We start from the raw sequence: 21,938 nt of genomic DNA, 5'->3' as shown, positions 1-21,938 counted from the left end.
TCATCACATCCATCACAATTTGGCTCTCAGTCCCTCAGGGCCTTTCGCTTGCCCATTTTTCCTGCTTTCAACACATTAACTTTGAGAACTGAGTGTTCCGCAATAATCCACCTGTTAAAAGGTGTCATTGTAAAATTATCTATACTACTCACTTCACCTCTCTGTGGGTTTGTTACTGTTCCTTATATGCTTTTTATAATTTTTTATATACACCTCCATTGTTTCTCATGCCATCTTTCTTATTTCTTTGCACATTCCTTTTGCCGAGGATATATTTATATTTGCCTAAACTTGTAACTCTGATTTGATTAACTACTCCAAGTTCCTACTCTGCAATTCAGCAACTGTATGTGTCTACTGCGTTTGGCGTCATTTGATTTATACAGTTTTGTTGTTATTCTTATTCATTTTGTATGGTGCTTTGAGGCAATACTGTAATCTGAGGAAAATTTTGATTTCCGATTAGATCATTCATATGAATGCTATGACCAGGTTCTGGCTAGCAAGATCATTTTTTTTAGCGAGTTTACACTGACAACCCATAATTTCATGTTGCCTAGCAACGCTTTTTTCACCGCTTAGCCCGTCTAAATGGGAAACACCTCACACGTTTGTATTTCTCATTTTCAAAATCGCATGACACCATTTCTCAACGATTACAAACGCAACTAGAGAGGCCGGGTGGTCGTCATGGCAACACACCAATGTCGCTCTGCAAGCTCTTGGCAACGGGCTTTTTTTTTGGCTTTCTCATATTTTGAGAACGTTTTCCAAAATGGAGGCTTTGATAAAGACTTGAAGTCGGGAAGGGATTATTTTATTTACTTATTATTTTAATTGCGCTCTTATATCTAGCGCACTCAAACACACTCACACCCTCACAGTATAACCTTAGGCGCACACTTGCGTACGTGAGAGCGAGTGTTTGAGTGTGTGTCCTGTTTTTTGATGGCAGGTCAGGCTGAGCTCAGTCAGGCATGAAATCAGGCTGCAGGAGGATGCCGTCACTGACAGAGAGAGACAGACAGACAGATGCAGAGAAGAAGACAGATGCAAGGACTTGACAAAATGAGAGCGATAGGCTTGCGGGGTGAAACAAAGACGCTGTGTCTCAAACAAATATACAAACTGACATATTGGTTTTAATAAAAGAGCTGGGTTCAAGTTTACTATTTTTAATTTACAACACATCATGCTTTTTATCCATTTACAGTTATATTCATTTTTGTGTACATCATTGTTACTTTCGGTATAACATCTAGTTATGAACAGTCACTGCCTCAAAGGCCTTTATTTTTCATAATATATGTCAAGTTGCCTGCCATGAGATACTCTTTAGCACAAACTCCTTAATCCTGAACACAGAAAGACTACTGAGCATTACAAATCCTCGAAATTGGAAGCTTCTTCCATCACCAAATCATTGCCATAGCAAAGATCATAAACCTTTATATAATAAAAAATTTGAAATAAACGCAATAGACAGCTAGAGTAAGCAATACCATCATAGTATGAGCTGTAGAAATGGTAAGATTTTATATAACTGTGATTAACATCTATTTCTGTTCATATTTTTCAATTATTCTAATTGAAGAATTCAACAGCACTCATTTGAGCAGTTAAAATGCCCTTCTTGACTTTATTTTAAAATGTGAAGATGCAAACAAAAAAGCTGATGAAAAGGTAAATAATTTATTTTTATTATTTAAAAATTTTAAGAGACTTTGAATAATTTTTATTTATCTTTTTACTGCATTACATTTCAATTACATTTACAGTTTAATACAATTATTACATTTATTACATGACTTGTAAAAAAGGAGCACTGGACAAGTACACTACTTAAAAGTTGAATATTAAATATCAACATTTTTTGTTTTTTTTTGCCAACACGCTACATCAAGAAAGCCACGCTACATTTATTAACAGGTTATAAATAGATTTATATATAAACTCAGAACCTGTGTTCATACACTATTATTCATGTGTGTCTATGTAAAATTATAGTAAAAATAAATTATGAAATATAAACCTATAGAATAGGACCCAAAGAAAGGAAAGGAAAATTGCGTAACCTTTCCCTCATTGTTAAATTTTTCACCCCCGATAACAATCCCCACCTCATTTCAGCACACTCATTTTATTTGTCAGATAAAAATCTGGAGCAGGAGCCAGACGGATATGGCTTTTGTTTCGGAGCTGAGCGTCAGAATGACCCCCTTGCTTTCAGGAGGCTCTTGCTGCCCCGTGCTAATTCAGGCGGCGTGTTCTTCGCCCCGTGACGCACGGACTCAGCCAAGCCTGAAATCAGTCCATCATTTCATTCCTCATTATGTTCTTCATGCGTCGTTACGTCTCATCAAAAGTAGCAGACTCATCTTTCTTTTTACCCGTGGGGGAAGAATGGAGGGAGTGGGGGAGGTGACCGGGGGGAGAGTTCGAATAAAAGGGGACACAGAGCCACAGCCATCCTTTCTGGATGAGAAAACGAGAAGTGTCAAAGTGTGTGCAGTGAGGAAAAGGAAAGACAGTAGAGTTTTCTGCTAAACACTATTGGCATCCTCGTTCCACACAAAAGAGTCTCTCGGGAATCTTTATGTTGCTTGTGTGCAGTTAACACACACTGACAGGGTAAGAAATCATCCTGTAGATCCTGCAAAATAGTGCTTTTAGCTTGGAACTGAAAGTCTGCATGATGGCTGTAGTGCCTTCACACCTGAAAGTGCAGGAAAAATAGCCTTTAGGAGGCCAATGGTCATTTTTCTCGTTTTTATTGGGTTTACACTTTAATTTAGGACATAAACTGTATCACGTACCAGGTTGTGTGGTGGATTATTTGTGTGGAAAGTTTTTTCGCTGATATCACAGCTATTTACACTGTGACGTCATGAAAGCCAAGTCACATTTATTAACAGGCTATAGCTAAATTTAATGTTGTGAAAATCCATGAGAGAGAACATTATCACAGGAGGTTATAGCAACCATAAACAGTCTTACTCACATTATTCTTCTTTCTCTCTCTCTCTCTCTCTCTCTCTCTCTCTCTCTCTCTCTCTCTCTCTCTCTCTCTCTCTCAATTGATTCAGGATTCAAATGGTTCAAGATTCAAAAATTGTTGTATTGAAATTACAAATGTTAAAACCTTTATAAAGCTTGGGATCAAACAAATAAGCAAAATAACTTCAGAAAAAAATATAAGCAAATGTACATACATTAAACAAAAGAAAGAGGAAAATAAAAGGCATGTTAGTGATACAAATCAACAGTGATTGCACATCCAGAACACTGAGAATAAAAAGAAGGAAAAAAAAAGAATAATGAATGTTATATTGAAATAAAAATCATTATAAAATAGAAAATTAAATAATCTAGTTCTCTTTCTTTCTTTCTCTCTCTCTTCCTGAAAAAAAATGAAAAAGGCAGGAAAATATCTCGCTCTCGCTCTCTCTCTCTCTCTCTCTCTCTCTCTCTCTCTCTCTCTCTCTCTCTCTCTCTCTCTCTCTCTCTCTCACACTCTCTCTATATAAATAGTTCAACAAAATTAACACAATAACACGTTTGTCCATTTTTATCATTTATATTAAATATAAAAAGATTATATATAAAAGGCAAAATTAAAACCAACACATTTATTCGAACCGTCCGGATATAAAAATAAATTAAAAATCTTTTTTTAATTACTAAGCATTTGTTTTACTGATGCATCAAGTTTCAAATCAAGGACCAAAATCCACCATGATGCACACATCCATCGATTTAAACCATTCATGTGGAAACATAACAAAAGTTTCATTTGGTGTCCTGATGATTACGTAAATTAAAACAACATAATTACTTAAAAACATTTGCAAGAGTATTTTGCTCTATGTTGACTATGGTTTTACAAGTAATAAACATACATTTGCTTCTTTTCGAGAAACCAGGAAGTGTAAACTTTATTGTTCTTCACTAAGACCATTATAAAGAGCCAATACAAAGGACTCTGATAAACTGCAACACATTTATTATAATTGTGTTATAAGTCTGATGTTATAAGTATAATAAGTTCTTCAGTTTGTAGAGAGTCATTGTTACATCCAAAACTACTGTCGAACCTGTTGCTATACAAAAATCAATTCTGTTTAATTCAAGGACTAATTCATACTCATTAAATACTATCAATTTTCACTTTCAACTTTTCTAATTATTTATTACAAATGAAATTATCATATCTTTTGTATGTTTGTCTATTTTTCTATCACAAAACACAAAATAGAGGTCATTATGTGTCTACAAATAGATTCATAGAGCACCTGCGGGCAGGAGCAGGGTTTATTTGTGCAAATTAATCCAACAAAAGGGTGTTTTATTTCTGCAGCAGCCATTTTCCCAATTTAAAGTAAAACTAAAAGTAAAAATGTAATAAATATTTATTCTTGGATGTCTTGTGGTGTTATGTTTCCTCAACAAAGTGTTCTCCGATGTATTTAAACAGCCTGTGGAAAAGTTCTCATTTACCTTACAAACAGAAAAGCAATCAGTCACTCAGTTTATTTCCACTACTGTGATGACCAAAAATTTTTACTTGGCAAAAAGTTCTCACTTAAGGTTGCAGGACCAGGCGGTATCTAACTGGGGTGGAGAAAAGTGAATACGAAACATAATAAATGCTCATTTATTTATATATACAGTAATCACCTGCTTTATCGCGGTTCGAATCTCGCGCCTCCGGTTTATCGCAGAATTGCATTTGCCACATAACTAATTAGTTTTGCGTTTTATCTTAAAATAATGAAATTTATGAATAAAATGTATATAATTATAAATTATAAAATGAAGTAAAATGTTAATACAGTACTGTACTTTATACATAAAATAGCATTTTTGGGGTGGCGTACATTTATTGTGGTGTTTTTTAGTTTTGGAACCGCCGCCATAATAGGGAGAATACTATATATGGGTATATATATATATACATACACAGGCGTCTGTGAGTGTATGTGGAAATGCATTGATTGTGTTTTCTGTGCTTAGCTATGTTAGCTATAATATGATTAGTGTAGTGTAATGCAAAAGACATTATAATAAGTGATAGGGTTGCACCCATTCGTTCACTCCATTCTTTTTGACATTCTTGAACTTTCTACATTCTTTTCTTATCTTTTTCTTTATTGAATGGGTGGTCTAGACCAGGGGTCACCAACCTTTTTGAAACTGAGAGCTACTTCTTGAGTACCGATTAATGTGAAGGGCTCCCAGTTTGATACACACAGTTTTCAGTTTGATCTGAAATAATAAATTTGCTGAGTTTACCTTTTCTTACATGTTATTATTAATAATTAATGATATTCATCTATTTGAAGACACTGATCATGTTAATGATTTCCCATAATAATTATCAACAATGATTTATCAAAGTGGGAAACAGCTGTTTTTAGAAAAGGCCTGTGGGCTACTCATGTGGTCCTTGCGGGCTACCTGGGCACCATGTTGGTGACCCCTGGTCTAGACTATCTCTGACCCCTATCGGATTCCATAGACTGCAAAACGGCACATACAGGTAGTCGTCGACTTACGACCATTCGACCACAATCGCTAGCCGCGGCATACGACAGTGCGTACCAGCTTCCGGCATAATTTCACAGTATTGTACATATAGCCTACTCTACTTATGACCAAATCGTGTTACGACTGTCGTACGCCGCGGCTAGCGATTGTGGTCGAATGGTCGTAACTTGCCGATCCCAATCATGGTCGTAAGTCGACGACTACCTGTAATTTGTTGTTGTGAACCTAATGCTGCTGTCTGAGCCAGTCATTTAGAATTCAAGTTTGGCTACAAGGACTGAGAATAATCCTGTACTTATGTATCATATGGCAACTTGCTAATCCATCAGCCAAGAAGTGTGCAACAAAGCGAAAGCACTGCAATAACAGTGTATAGAATTCAAAAGGAATCATATAAAAAGTCTTACAGTAAACTAGAATCAATCTACAGTAGGAGTAAATGTATACATTGTTTAATAGCTTATTATATATGCATAGTACATGTTATTGCACACTCCAGAGCTGTATTATCTTTAATTAAAAATACACTATAAAGACAAAAATTTAATACCTGACCTTAAGATTCGGTGTCTTTTTGAACATCCCATTCCACATGTAGTCCTCATTTGCTGTAACCTCCACTCTTCTGGGAAGATGTTGGAGTGAGCTAGTGGAGATATGCACTCATACACCCACATGGGTGTTAGTAAAGTCGGGTACTGATGTAGGTGAGGTGAGGAGGCCTGTGGAGCAGTCAGTGTTCACATTCATTTCAAAGATGTTCAGTAGGGATTAGGTCAGAGCTCTATAGCAGGCTACACAAGATCTTCCACACTAACCCATGAAAAGCATATCTACATGGAGCTGGTTTTGTGCACAGCTGTGATGTCATGTTGGAACAGGTTTTAGTCTCCTAGTTCAAGTGAACTGTTAATGTGATCACATCCAAAGACATCTGATACAAGAACCACATATGGCTGGAAAGGTCATTTGTTCCAATGCTTATGCCATATAGTTTATATTGTACAATTATGTTGTTATATTATGATTTTATTATGAGATACATGTATGAGTACATATTATCATGTTAATACACACATTATTTTCTGATGTTTTTCTGAATGGGTTTTTTTAGACTTTGAATCCAAAGGTCGTGAGTTCAAATCCCAGCCACACCAAGCGGTCACTCCTGGGCCCCTGAGCAAGGCTCATAACCCCATAGCTGTTCATTTGTTTGAATGAGGTAGTGAGATGTAGAGACCTCATTTAAATATAGTTTTCTTATGCACATCTGCAGTGACAATTCTAGAAAATCTGGAATTTACCCCCAAAATTGTTTTTTTGCTCTGCATGTCACTGTGTGTTACAGAGCTCCAGTGAACTTCTCTCTCAGTCTGCCTCTGTTCACTGTCTGTGTTCATCGTCTTTTTTTTTCTGCATACATCCGTCACATCCTATTTTCTTCTTGTCAGGTACGCGGGCTAACGCACACTCACGCACATACACGCTTCAGGAAGCAGTGTGCTGCCCGAGTCTGTGTTGCGATGAAAGAGAAGGTGACAGCGGTGTGTGTTTGTGACAGAGAGAGCATGCTGGGGTACACAAGAGGAGAAAACATGAGGAATCTCTTACTCGGACACACAGCGTGTGTAGGCTACATGAAATCCTGAACATCTGAGTGGAGAGAGGAATTTTTTTTGTTTTCTTTTGTTTTTTGTTTTTAGAATAAATATGAAGACGGGGAAGAAGTGTTGGAAAAAGAAGGTGCAGAAAGAGCGAGAGCAGCTGGTGTGTTTAAAAGGGAAATGCACAGAGGGAAGAGGGGGGGCTTGAGGCAGCAGTCTCGGCTAATTACTGCTCTGAAAATCATGATTATGCCTTTCAACTAGACTTGTCAGGGAAGAAAAGAAGGGAGAGTGTGTGTGTGTGTGTGTGTGTGTGTGTGTGTGTGTGTGTGTGTGTGTGTGTGTGTGTGTTGGAAGGATGAGGTCTTGTCGATTCGCTCTGTTTTTGTGCACTCGAGCCAGACCTCACCAAATTCCCAGCGCACCACATGGCACCATTTGACTTCAATGTTTCACCTCATTTAATACATTACATTCTTTTGTGAATGTGCATTTGTGTGTGTGTGTGTGTGTGTGTGTGTGTGTGTGTGTGTGGAGTGGGTTTCTTACACCTGAGCTTCTGCATGATTCTAAAACTAAATGTATTTCTGTCTTTATGGGGTATTTCCAATTATGTGTTCTTGAAGGAAAATACTACAACTAATACTAATACTAATACTACTACTACTACTACTATAATAATAATAATAATAATAATAATAATAATAATATAGCTATTATTATGTTTTATCAATAATTGTAATGTAGGTATGATATGCAAATGAGAACAATTACATACCAAATACCACATAATACATGTTTTCTGAAAATTGAGATGATCTTTGAGGTTCCTGATAATTCAGTTATTTTTAAGTCAAATTATCACATTTGGTTAGAAATCCTATTTACGATTCAAATACAATAAACACTAGAAGTAAGAATACGCAAATAGCCACATTAATTTAATTTGCCAGCACTATATATATATATATATATATATATATATATATATATATATATATATATATATATATATATATATATTAGTTTGTTCTGATATATAGGTTTTAGTTTGTGTTCATGTGGGTTCATGCTTGTGTATCTGCGGGATTGTGTGCACTGCTGTGTGTGGTTGTGTATGTGTGTGATTACAGTGATTGATCTGTGTGGTAGGAAAGTATATAAGCCATGTGAAGTGCTCCTGGATCTCAGACTCAGTCAAGTGGAAAATAAAAAACCTCTGCATCTCAGGTCCATTAAAAAATCCTACAAACACACACGCACACAAATATGGATATACTGTAAGTATACACTAAAATACTTTGTATGTGTGTGTTTTAATGCATGGTCAAGTGTGCATTTACATGCAAATGTGTGGTCAGTTTTCCATACACACCAAATTGCACATTTGTCACTCCACACATATATGACTGATCAGTCTTTAATTACGGTCAGGCTCATTTGCTAGCAAATGGATTTCCATGCAGCTGTGGGGTAAAAACAACCTAACATCATCCTGTCAACATGTCATATTACAGCTACAAGTACAGTGTACATGCAGAGGTAAGAAGTAAAGTAAAAAGTCACCAATTCCAATATGACTTAAACGAAAGATTGAGTATTTGACTTGTATTAAATGTACGTTTAAAGATGCACAAGCCCTAAACAGCAACACATGTTAGTGAAAAGGCAAAAACAGTCTCTTTAACGTGCCAGAATGTAACAAAGATGAAAAAGTACAAAGTCGTAAAGCAGTTTTTCAAAAAAAGGTATCTTTAATTAACAAATACAAGTACAGTATCATGTCACAAAGTAGAGGAATCATTAGTATTTATTGGAGAAATAAAATAGAAGTAAGTGATTTTTGATAATGTAAAAAAAACAACCAAATATTCAGAACTTTTTAAGATTCATTGTGTCTTCAACAAAAGCTGGTTGTTTGTAAATGAAAATGGTGACAGTCAATTCAAATAAAGTGGAGTAAAAAGTTCATATATTGAATCATTAATGTAGCTGAGTAGAGAGTAAAAGTTGCATATATCTTTGGTACTCAATAAATCTAGAAAGTAGCAGAAAAATAACTTAAGTTACGAAGTACATTTACTCTAATACTTGTTATTATTATTATATTCAACTGCATAAATTGTATTAATCAGATTTTCTCTTTACACTTCAACCATTTCATCTTTAGCTAGAAAAATACACTTCGTTGCACACCAAAACATTCCTGTAGCATATTTTAGCTCTATGACAGCAGAATGGCACACACTATTACACCTAACAGTCTAAAACCCAATCAACTCCCTCTGTCTATAAGGGGTGCCTACTGTGACCAATGGGGGCAGAAGTTTTTCCAGACCCCCTACCAGACATCACACTGATCTGATTGCATCTCCATTGCTAATGTTTAATTCTGAGCACAACGCTGACCCAGTAAAAGCCCACATACATAACTGACTAAGCAGGGCACCTTGAGTTAATATCATATACTTTGTGGCCCTTGAAGAAGCAGCGTATTTTCTGCGTCATTCTGGCAGCGGCAGCAGGACGATTCGTCAGAGCCGAGTTTCTTAAGCCTCTTATTCGTTCCCCTGCCGAGTTTCAATTTCTTGGATTTATTTGGGATTCTGTCCCAGTTTGGTGACTCCGATTTGTTTCTCTTTGACTTCTGATTGGTTCGGTGGATATAAAGACTCTTTCTGATTGTGTTTTTTTGGTTGATTTGTGTGTGCAGGTCCGGCGGCTCAGGGCAGCCCCCTGCTGGCTGCGTTACCCGTACAGACTCGGCCATTGCATACACCTCTGGAGCTCAAAAACTTTCTGCCCTTCAGACTCAACGGCTCCAACCCGCTTAGCCTATTTCCCAACTTCAACACGGTGAGTTTCATGCCTTTAAAAAAAATTTCACGAATCACCCAGATGCCTTTTAGCAAAGTTCCACGGTGACTTACAGTGTGAGGTAGTTATGTGCACTGCTGTCATACAACCATCTTTTCCTTTCTTCTTGTCAGATCACAGAGCTCACTAGAGCTGTCCTCTAAATCTTAGAATCTAAGTTTTTTTTTGGTCTCATTGACTATTTTGTATAAATTCCAAATATAGCCTGTAGCTTTCTGTTGTTAGAAATTGGAGTAGTTTTCCTGTGCATAGATTTTCGAAAATTGAAAAATTCACAAAATGTTTAGGATTTTATTTTACTATTACCAACAATGACTTTCATTGTCATCATGCTGCTGATTTACAGTTACACAGTAGTGAATATCAAACGTGGACAGCATCAATGTACTCTATATGGACACCTGACCTTTCCTGCCATATGTGATTTTTCTTCAAACTGTTACCACAAAGCTAAAAGCGCACAACTGTATAGGATGTCTTTGGATGCTGTAAAATAAAATATTGCGCTCACTTGAACTTGGAAACCCAAACTTATTCCAGCACGGCAATGCATGCTTCATTAAGATATGGTTTACATGGAGAGGAAGATGTTGAGTGGCCTGCAATAGAGTTTTGGTTTCTACCCTATTGAACACCTTTTGGGATGAATTGGACCATCTTTTTAGAAGGGTGAAGGGAATTATAAGAGCAAATTACTACTAAATGTGGAATGTGATGTGTAATAAGCACATACCATACTTATGACCAGGTGTCCACAAACATTTGGCAACATAGTGTACCTTTAGTAACCAATTTATTCTGGTTAAAACCTGATGGTGGATCCAGCGCATCTCATGTGAACACTGGACACGAAACAGTACACTGCACACACACGTACACATACACACATATTTTCACTCTTAATCACACCTTGGAGCAATTTTAATACTGCCAGTGTTTTCAAGAGGTTGAAGAAAACCAGAGAACCCAGAGGAAGCCAGGGTAAAATCAGGGCTACACTTAAAAAAAAAAACTTACAATTAATGTATGAGTATCTATAGATTTATTTTCTCATTAGTGTGTGTGTGTGTGTGTGTGTGTGTGTGTGTGTGTGTGTGTGTGTGTCTGTGTGTTTGCTGCTGCTGTATAAAATGCACACAGTTTCTCAAATATACATTGAGACATGGTCCTTCTTTAATCAGATCCCGTGTGTGTGTGTGTGTGTGTGTGTGTGTGTGTGTGTGTGTGTTTGTCTTACACTAAAATGATAAATTCACCTGTCTTGGATAAAAAGTAGCTGTCAGAGGCATCCCCTCACATTCTCCACCCTATTTTCTCCTTCTATTTCCATTTCCCCTCCTTTCTCTTTTATCTCCCCTCTTCTCCAGGTTTTTCCTCCTTTTATTTTGAGACATTGGAATTATGAATTTCTATCTATAAATTTTGTGATTACTAGAAATTAGGGCATAAATAACTCGTTTCATAAAAAAACATTTTTTTATACGTGTATATTAACACTTTAATCTCTTCTTGCTATTTTGTAAAGATCTCATCTCGCTGGCTCTGCACTGAGTAACACTCCCAAAAGCATGCACACACACACACACACACACACACACACACACACACACACACACACACACACACACACACACACATACAGAGATGTTCATTGCACACACATTCTTGAGTTCCTAAAGCAAACAGTTCCAGGAGGGTTCCTGTTCCCATCGGTGGGTGCACAGACAATACTGGGCCGTGTGTGTGTTTGTGTGTGTGTTCCCACAGCGGGTGTTACTAGGAGAAAGTGCTCGTCCTCTGGGCTTAAGATTACACTGTACACTTTTGTGCCACTTTTGTGTGCCGAAAGCAAACAATCCGAAACCATGCTGATGCTGGAAAAAAAACTCACCCAGAACCAGCACTCTGAACATATTCTTACATCCCAGGCATCATTTTTTACTTCATTCAATAGATAAACTCATTCTTGAATTTGTTGTTTTCTTCCCTGACCTCTCTTTTCCTCTGCCTATCAGATGGACCCTGTACAGAAGGCTGTTATTAACCACACCTTTGGGGTTCCTCAGAAGAAGAAGCAGGTCATCTCTTGCAACATCTGCCACCTTCGCTTCAACTCCTCGGTTAGTACTCAGGACCAGAAAACACAGATTATTGCAGATTATTAAAGATTGAATATTGTGCTATTGTTACTGTTATCACAATACAACCCTGTATTGATTCTTTCGAAGCTCAGGTGAATTGTGATGAATTGGCATGACTAAAAGGAGCAATCGAGAACAGTCCTAAAGTCGTTTTGATCATCTAGTTATTTTTTGTGTTCATTGTTTGTGTGTGTTTATGTGAGTGCTTCTCTCTTTTTTATTATGTGTACTACGTGTTTGTGAGCTATGTGTGTTTTTTGTAGCACTGTGTGTTCTAAAGCTATTGTTATCTATTATGGGTAACATGTAACGAACAATGATTTCACCTGTTGTGACTCTAAGGAAAGACAACAATGTGGTTGATGAACCTGAATGGTGCTGTAGAGATTAGAAGCATGCTTTCAGACCCTTTCAGACTTTACGGTAAAAAAATTAATGTGAGCCTGTTTTATTTATTTATTTTGTCATTGTGGTGTAATATACTCCAAGCATTATGTATATAAGCACAGTTCGAAGTGTGTCGCTCTGCTTAGACTACAGCGATTTTCCCAATAGTTTAACCTGAACACGTCAAACTTAACGGTTCATAGTTGCATTCCACATTGCAGAACATACATGAGGTAAATTGGCACCTGTTATAACTTGCATTATAGCAACAGTAAACATTCTGTTCATCTTCTCTTTCCCTCTATCTCTCGCTTTCTCTTTATCCATCTCTCTTTCTATCTTGATAAAAAAAAACTAGGGTTAGGGTTAGGGTTAACCCCAGAAATAGAAACTCCTCTGTTCTGTTGGCGTTCCCACGCTTTTTTACCAAACACCGTGACTGTAGCAAGGCGGCAACACTAGTGAAAAACGCGTTCCACAAAGTGTCAAATGTAAAATTATTTAAAAGGTAATGAGAATTAGAGAGATCTCAACTGATCTCAGCTAAACAGTGAAAAATATTTTCATGCTTTCTCGACGGAACATTTAACAAATTATTTGAAATCATGCTTCATGCCATGTATCATGTAGGATGTACCATGCCATGAAAAGAACAAAGCAACAAAAGATAAAATAGAAATTCTCCAACCATGCTGATGCTATTTGTAGCCACAGCTTTGGATAAAAATGAATAACAGCTCTCTCAAATAGTAAATGGTATTTGTTACCCTGGATGACAGACAGTTCTCTGTTTGAGATATAACATATTGAGCCTGTTTGGTGTTGTTCTTCAGATACATGTCTACCGGAAACTTATATAGTAGATAGAACCCACAAGAATAATTAAATCAGGGTTAGTTTTGGGTAAAAATTCACACTTGTGTGTGATAGAATGTGCAGCTTGGTATATACACTATGTATTGGGGCACTATGTGTTGGTACTTTTCTAGCTGTATGTTCAAATTGTTCCCACACATTTAGAGGCACACGATTGTATGTAGGACCATTACATTGTCCCTTCAACTAAACTAGAAGACCCAGATCATAGGCTTAAGACATAATAGTGCACACTCCAGAGCTATTTATATAAAAAAAAAAAATAATGCCATATTTTAAATAAGTCTTATGTTAAAGTGTCCATATAATTTAATTATATATTATAAACAAAGTTATATTTTTGTCCACAACATTCTGCAGGACTCCTACTTGCTCTTTTAATGTCCAATGGATGGAAACCTGTCGAGAAGAGTTTGATAGGGTTTGTGGTTTTTGTCCTCAACTAGCACTTAAAGCCTTTCTGAAGCTAATCCACACAGTGTGTTCTGCAGGGGACTGAAAATCATTTAAACGCTCATTAACCCCCTGCAGAGAGCTCTCACTTTCTCTCCTCTCTCTCCTCCTCCTTTCTGTGTGTTGCTCTTTTTCTGGAATTCCTCCATTTTGTCGTGCTTTCTGCAGAGTTGATTTATTAGCTTGTGGAACATGTCGTGCAAATGATTTAATACAATTTCGTCTTTGATTTGCATTTATATGGCAAGAGGGACCTTTTGTGTGTGTGTGTGTGTGTGTGTGTGTGTGTGTGTGTGTGTGTGTGTCCTGTTAGCACTCCCTAAGGCTTTTACTGACATTGCTCTTTAATATAAATATTATATTATATTTTAATATATTTTTAACCTCATTTTTTCTGTATGTATTTTCAGACTCTAGGCATTGTAGAATTTTTCAGGTTTGTTAAAGTGCAGTCATTATTCCATTCCTTGAAAACACAACATGTTTATTACAGCCAGGAATCTCCAGTTACAGCACTATTCAGTTTTAATTGCCTATTTGATTGTGAAATCTTTATGTATGTTGATTTTTAATATGTTACCTGTATTGGCACTTATCTTGCCCAGACTTGGACTGGGTGCAAAATTGATGCCACTTAATGCAAACTCAATCGGTAGCGATTAGAGGTCGACCGAATAATCTGTTGATTGCTGGAACTATCAGCTATCTGCAAAAATTCATATCTATAGTTTTTCCGGCTTTCAGTCCGCTATCATTACAAGAGCGGCCTCTAGAGGTAAATCGCCAACTTCATGTGCTGTTTGTTTTTACAAATGAGATTGCGCAGTGCACAGAGAGCTCTATGTTATAATTATTTATTAATGATATAATTATATTTATTAATTAATATAATCATATCTGTTTCCTTTGATACATTTTCATGATTTAGTACAGTTTTGTTTTGGGTTTTTTTTGTAATAAAAATGTGTTATGAGTGTTATGTTTGTTCTTTGTCCAGTGTCGATTTAAATAACTATTGTTTGATTAATCAGTTATCAGCAAGTACAATCCAACCTATCGTAAAATAGGTAAAAAAAGAAAAATTGGTAAAATCCACTATCGGACTATTTCCAGAAGCTATTACACATCCAAATATGCACTGCATGAAATCTGTAGTGTTTTTTTTCCTACAAGTTATTTTCCTTAATGGATAATCTCTTATGAAAGATTTTTTTTTTTACGTTCATTACTGTTTATGATATACGCCTTTAATTATTTTTTTATGTTTAAGAATATTTCAGTAATATGTGCTGCTGAAGATAATGAAAGTGACTGAACTATAAATAAAGACTCTTTTGATGCTACTATTTATACCCTGGTGTGCAGCAAAACAACTACGTTATCATGAAAACGTGAAAGTGGTTTTTTTTTTTTTTTAATGCTTACTCTTTATATTTCCCCCCTCTCTTTTCTCCTTTTCTGTCTCTTCCTCTCTCTGTTTCTGTCTGCATTAACAGCGTGGTTGTGAAGTGATCCTTTTCTCCTGCACATTACACATGCAATTATAACACTGCCTCCCTGCTGGCTGTATCTCCTCTTATCAGCCCCGTGCAGACTCGCTGTGCGCGCATGTGTGTGTGTGTGTGTGTGTGTGTGTGTGTGTGTGTGCACATAAATGCACACTTAGAGATCATTCAGAAGGTCTCCTGAATATTAACATATATTAAAATGTACACCCTTCCCCTCCCCCTTATTGTATTTTGAATTTTCTTTCTTTATATTTTCTCTTTTCTTTTTTTTTTTTTACAGAAAGGTAAATGTTGAAATGTTTGTTTAGCTCAATAGTGACAGTGATTCTCCTGTGTGTATCTGTGTAGCATATTAATTGTGTGAATAATTAGGAACACTCGGCTGTTTTTTTTTGTGTGTGTGTGTGTGTGTGTGTGTGTGTGTGTGTGTGTGTGTGTGTGTGTGTGTGTGTGTGCAGAATCAGGCCGAAGCACATTATAAAGGTCATAAGCACGCTCGTAAACTGAAGGCTATGGAGGCCCAGAAGAACAAGCAGCACAGACGACAGCTCGACGGCACACACAGAGACCGAGAGAGAGACAGAGGGAGGATGATTGCACCTGATCCCCTCCCTGCTCTCCCGGATTCCTGCGCAGTGGAAGCATCCAGTGAGTGGCCAAATAGTTTCTCTGTGTGTGTGTGTGTGTGTGTGTGTGTGTGTGTGTGTGTGTGTGATTAACCATTTGCAAGGATCAAAAACAGCTAAATGTGTCAAATGTAATCATAAAAACCCTTTCACCAAAAAATTATTAAATAAGTATAGTATTATATTAGTATATAGTTTATCAACTAGAATAATATTCAGTATAAAACTCATATATAGATAATAAACAAAATGTGAATGCAGTACAGACACAATTTATGAATTTTACGAAAATCGTTTTAGGCACATTATGCAATTGCACAGCATTATATTTATTTCTTAGTGATTAATGTCCATAATTTATATGAAGATGCATATAGTACTATACAGTGACCTCTGTTGCCATCAACTCAGTAAAGCCACTAAGAAGATGTTGTGTGTGTTGGTTTTGTCCAAACATGAGCAACTGAACAGCATTTTATTTTTTTTTTTTACTTCCCCAGTGTGTGACGTATTTGGGTCGTCTGTCTATCCCTGATTCTAATTAATACAACAACTCAACGATCAGTAATCAGATTTTTGTGGAATGATCGGTATAAAAAGGTGAACTGATTAGATTTTGGCATCAACAAACTAAAAAAAGGTCAAGGTCACAACAAGGTCACATCTAAAAAAAAAAAAAAACCCCACAATCCACAATCGCTTTTTTCTGTTTCAGGAATAGTTTAAGGGTTCTTGAAGCATGCAAAGCATACATTTGCCTTTACATTTGCAGCATTTAGCAGACGTCCTTGTCCAGAGCGATGTACAAAAGTGCTTTGAGTCTCTAGCAATATATAAATCTACACTGGTACGCTAGATTACAAACTCATAGTTCTCATAGTCACAGTCATGACATCATGTTCTTCTTGTATTGCTAATAGTATGGGGTAATATGGGATATCATTTTTATATTTAAGTGTTAGTGAGTTAACTTGCCAAAGCCAGACCTTATATTTTTATTATTTGTACTACTGTATATGTTAGACAGTTTTAGCATTAAAATAGTATCAAAATATCTTTTTGGCAAAAACATATGATCCAATAGGCGTGTAATGATACACTCATTACACGATTCATGAGTCTAATTCTGACTCTCAAAATTTTAAATATTTCACAAAGATAAATTCTGACTAAAAATACTTGTCGGGTTTTCTGATTCCCACACAATGCAAAGAAATGGTTATTCAACTGTATAAAATGAAATAGATCACAAATTGCTTCGAAGAGAAGTTATTCAGCTGCATTTACCTGGAGTTGCTTAAAGGCAACTACTAAGCTCTTTTAAATGGTTATAATATAGCTATTTAACTGTATCAAGAACCTGTGACTAGCGAAAATTCGAGTTGGACCTCCATTGTTCAAACAATGCAATTTGTATTAAATTAATCATTAATAGAATGTTGATTTGGGCTTGTGCTCATTATCACATTTATGCATCATGATGCATTGTTACATCTCTTTGATACAGTAGTATCAAAGGTATAACTTTAATCTTCAAAAGTATATACATCGCAGTTTATGATCGGCTCGACTGAAGAAAAACATCCTTACGATTTTAAAATGAAATGATTTCGCTGTAAAGCAGCGTGAGGTTTTACTACAGCATTATTATCATCATCATTATATTCTCTATCAGATTATAGTACTTCTAAACTCTGATTGATGCTCACCTAACCCAGAAGTGTGCAGCTCCCCCTGCAATTTTACCCCTGTCTGTAATCCCAGGAGGGTTTCATGGCCCCCATTTGGAAAACCACGGCCTTACAAAAGCAGCGATTTGCAGTAATTACGTGCGATGGATTGTTTCATTCTCTGTTCAGCTCTGCCTTATCAGAATGCAGTTCACTTTTTGGAGTGTTTTTTGCAGCAGCATGGCTTGCATTCTCTTTCTCATGTGAAGATACAGAATGGCAGAAATAAAGGTATGCGTTAAACAGCAAACTGTTCCTGCTTATCATTAATGTAGCTTAAAGAAACATGAGATCACCAAATCTTGTTAATATTTCCACCGATTTCTGCTGAGGTACTCAGACATTCAAAAAAGGGAGACAATACACGAGAGAGTTGATTAGCCTTTGCTCTTTTTCATGGCGTCAATCATTTCAAATACTTTTATGATAACTGGAAATGGACATCATTGTTGTATCAAACATTGTTGTCTTGGCACACAATGAAAAAACACATCTATTTACGCATACTATCTCACCTAAACATACACTGGAGCATCAGCTAATCAGTTAGTGTTTTTATGCTAACACATGCACGCACGCACACACATATTCATCCAGCTGATTACTTGATGAAATTAGCACTGTTCAGTTATTAAGGTTGCAGCTGCAGGGGCCAATCAGCACGCATTAAGCATGTCAACTGCCATTAAGAGCTGAGAGGCACAACAAAAGGAAAAGCAGGTGAGAGAGACAGGCGGGCAGACGAGGGGGTGGGGTTGAGTGGCTAATCACCTCTCCACTGAATCACACACATGCCTCTAGAATCACAGCTAAAGAAATGCACAAAGTGCTCAAATCCCAAAATAGTAGCTTGTGGATAAAATGCAAATCAAATTTAAAATCAATGAAAATGATAGATAATAAACTTCAAAAAGGTGAAGGCAGTGCAGAAATGTTTTTGAACCCTTTAAAACGATTAAAAAATTTTGTTTTAGACACATTACACAATTGAACAGCATTATATTTATTTATTTCGCAATTACATATTTGTATGCCTAAACCAAAGCATATTTTAAAATATGTGGGGAAAAACATTTGGATGTAGAGTACAGTATATAAATGATAAAACGGTCAGTAAATAATGTCTATAACAAATATGATTTCTATAGTTGTATACAGTGACCTCTGTAACCATAAACTTAGTAAAGCCAATAGGAGACAACCGTTTTGTCAGATCATCAGCAAATGCACAGCATTGTTTTTGCCTTTGCCCCCTTCACTGTGTGACATGTTTTTGGGCCTTCATGATTATAGATAATACAATATATACAAAATATATATATATATATATATATATATATATATATATATATATATATATAAATCATATAAAAACGCATATCAGTGTGAAAAAATCTACTTTAAATCAATCTAAATAAATATTCATAATAATAGAATAAATAATAGAGCTGTGAAGGGAACGGGGAAGACAGTACATCCCCCAAAAAAATTTGTAAACAGAGAAAACTGTCAGCTTCTGGATTATTGCCACCCATCAAATGAATGGGCAAAAATTATATTGTTTATTACATTTGCTCTAAATTCAGATTCACATTTTGATACTCTTAAAAATAATAATAAGCAAAAAAAAAATCTATGAACTCTATTGTTGACTATTTCCTATATTTCAGTTCTATACACTTGAGATTACTTTACACCTAAAAAATCATCTATCAACATGGGGATGAGAGAGTTTGGGTTGACATTTAAATGTAAAAAATGCTTTAAGATGTAATTGTGTTTGACTGCTGATATACTACTGATAAACAGCATCGATCACTTGACAGTATGTACAGCATGCGATAAACAGGCCTATAGTTCTACCGTGTCTGAATTCTTTACCTATTTTATTTGATCATATATCATGTGTTTCATGACAGTAATACAGATAAAACGCTCAAAAAGAAATGAGACTGAGGAAGAGAAAGAGTTATGATGTTCTGCAAGCTCGCTGGTACACGTAAATATGCACCGTGAGCAGCATGACTCAGCACTTTTTACATATATATATATATATATATATATATATATATATATATATATATATATATATATATATATATATATATATATATACACGGGACTAAACGATTATACTAAGCTATTATATCCGCACACAGCTCAGTACTATTATTGATTAAAAAGACTTTATTATCATCCCCTTACTCATAATTATCATCACCATTAATATTTTCATTAGTGATATTATTATAATAATCATCATCATTATCTTCATTATTATCATTGTCGTCAAAGCCTTGAATTTGGTACGTGTGTAGGTGTGTACATTTATGTCCTACCCTTTTTTTTCTTATCCAGACGTCTAGATGTGGCTGGATAATAGATTTTGCATGGAGCTTGCACTTATTTGAGTATGAACACACAACACACAAAAACACACAATCTCACACACACACACACATATTGAGGCTCCAAATGAACACTGAAGCACTATGCAAAGCCATGCTGAGAAAACACAGCATGTGGGGTGTGTGCTTGTGTATGTGTGTATTACATGCATTATCATGTATATGTGAGCCTCGCGGTTGCGTTTACTCGCACACTTTCAGTTTATCACGCAGTGAAGTGCTCCACTTACACAGAGCATGTCAGTTTAATAAGTATCACAAAATCAATCCATCGTCACCCTTCTGTGAAGAATGCAATGAGACGGCCCACATCAGTTTCAAACCATCATTTAATGATATGTGTGAGTTTTCTTATAGTCACTATAAAAATACAATCATTTTGCAAGCTGTATTTTAAGATTATATCTGTATAAGATACAGAAATACAGATATATCTTATATTGGTTGCTCAGTGGTTAAGGCTCTGTATTACTGATCGGAGGGTCGGGGGTTCAAGCCCCTATTGCCAAGCTGCCATTCTTAGGAGCTTAAGCAAGGCCCTTAACCCTCTGTGCTCCAGGGGAACTGTATCAAGGCTGACCCTGCACTCAGACCACAGCTTCCTAACATCACTAGGATTCTGTGACAAGTATAAAACATTATTTACCATTTTTCAGAAGCCCATGCTTGTGGACAATGATTATGCACAAGAGCAATAATGCTGAGAGATAGCCCTTACCCCTTTATCAACAGTGACATTTCCATCAGTTTCAAACCATCATGTAATGACATGTGGTGGTTTTCTTATAATCACTATAAAATTACATTCATTTTGCAGATTGCAGGTTGAGCTTGTGAATTTGTAGGTTTGAAGGTATATTCCAGTGTCCCTTCTTTCCTTGCAACTGCCCCAGGCCTTGCTAAAGACAAGACTATGTCTTAATATAGGCATGATTTGCTGACTTTCCACCAGCCATACTGTTTTGCATCGAGGTCAAAAAGTTCATCATTCACAGCACTCATTTCCACTTGGTTTTAAAATTTTCATGGTGTTTGTTTTTTTGCAACAACTTTATCTTGCAATCAGCCCATACAAGCCAGAATCCACTCTTGACTATAAACCTTGTAACTCCTTCAAAGTTGCAGTTGGCTACTAGGTAGCCTTTGAGTCAGTTTCCTTCTAACTCAGCTATTCAGTTTGCATTGTCAGCCTGATTCAGGCAAGGTTTTCTGTAGTACAAAACACCTCTCACCTCCTAATTGTGGACTTTATGGTGCACTTAAGTATGGATAAACGCCTTTGAAATCTTTTTGTACCACCTGTGTCTCCTGACTTGTACTTTTTCGCAGCTTTATCTTTATCTTTTATTTTTCTAAGTGCCTTGGCGCCCATAAAAAACTGTCAGTCATTTTGGAGTGGAAATGCATTAAACAGTTCGGGATTTTATACCGACTCACTAAACAGAGGCATTGTTGCCGTTAAAAGGGCCATCAGTGAAATTGTAATTGTAGAATTCCCCGGTGAGGGGGATTTTATAGAGGTTTGCAAAGGTGTGAGAAGAAAATGCATCCGATCCGATGGGAATAAAGGAAAGAGAGGGCCTGCGTACACACATAGTGTTTTTTCACACTTGAATGAAGTGCGAAAGTTAATGATGGGGGAGAATTGCATTGGGTAACACTCAAAACACAGTGTGTGTGTGTGTGTGTGTGTGTGTGTGTGTGTGTGTGTGTGTGTGTGTCCCAGCTTTAAGTGTGCAGGTGGTAGAGAGACTGATTCTGATCATTTCTATTCTGTTACA

At 36.4% G+C, this 21,938-nt stretch overlaps 1 protein-coding gene across 2 annotated transcripts in view; it reads left to right on the top strand.

The window, feature by feature from the left end:
• znf385c (zinc finger protein 385C) overlaps positions 1-21,938 on the top strand; it is a 98,240-nt gene that overhangs the window by 62,204 nt on the left and 14,098 nt on the right. For both annotated transcript variants that reach the window (XM_046866825.1, XM_046866823.1), the window contains exons 3-5: positions 9,865-10,007; positions 12,044-12,148; positions 15,852-16,041. In XM_046866825.1, coding sequence (XP_046722781.1) covers positions 9,865-10,007; positions 12,044-12,148; positions 15,852-16,041 — 438 coding nt within the window. The remainder of the gene's footprint in view (positions 1-9,864; positions 10,008-12,043; positions 12,149-15,851; positions 16,042-21,938) is intronic.

This window comes from Silurus meridionalis, chromosome 14, assembly GCF_014805685.1.
Source record: "Silurus meridionalis isolate SWU-2019-XX chromosome 14, ASM1480568v1, whole genome shotgun sequence".
Taxonomy (NCBI): domain Eukaryota; kingdom Metazoa; phylum Chordata; class Actinopteri; order Siluriformes; family Siluridae; genus Silurus; species Silurus meridionalis.
The sequence above is the reverse complement of the archived record's forward strand: the minus strand, read 5'-3'. Positions and strand labels throughout refer to the sequence as shown.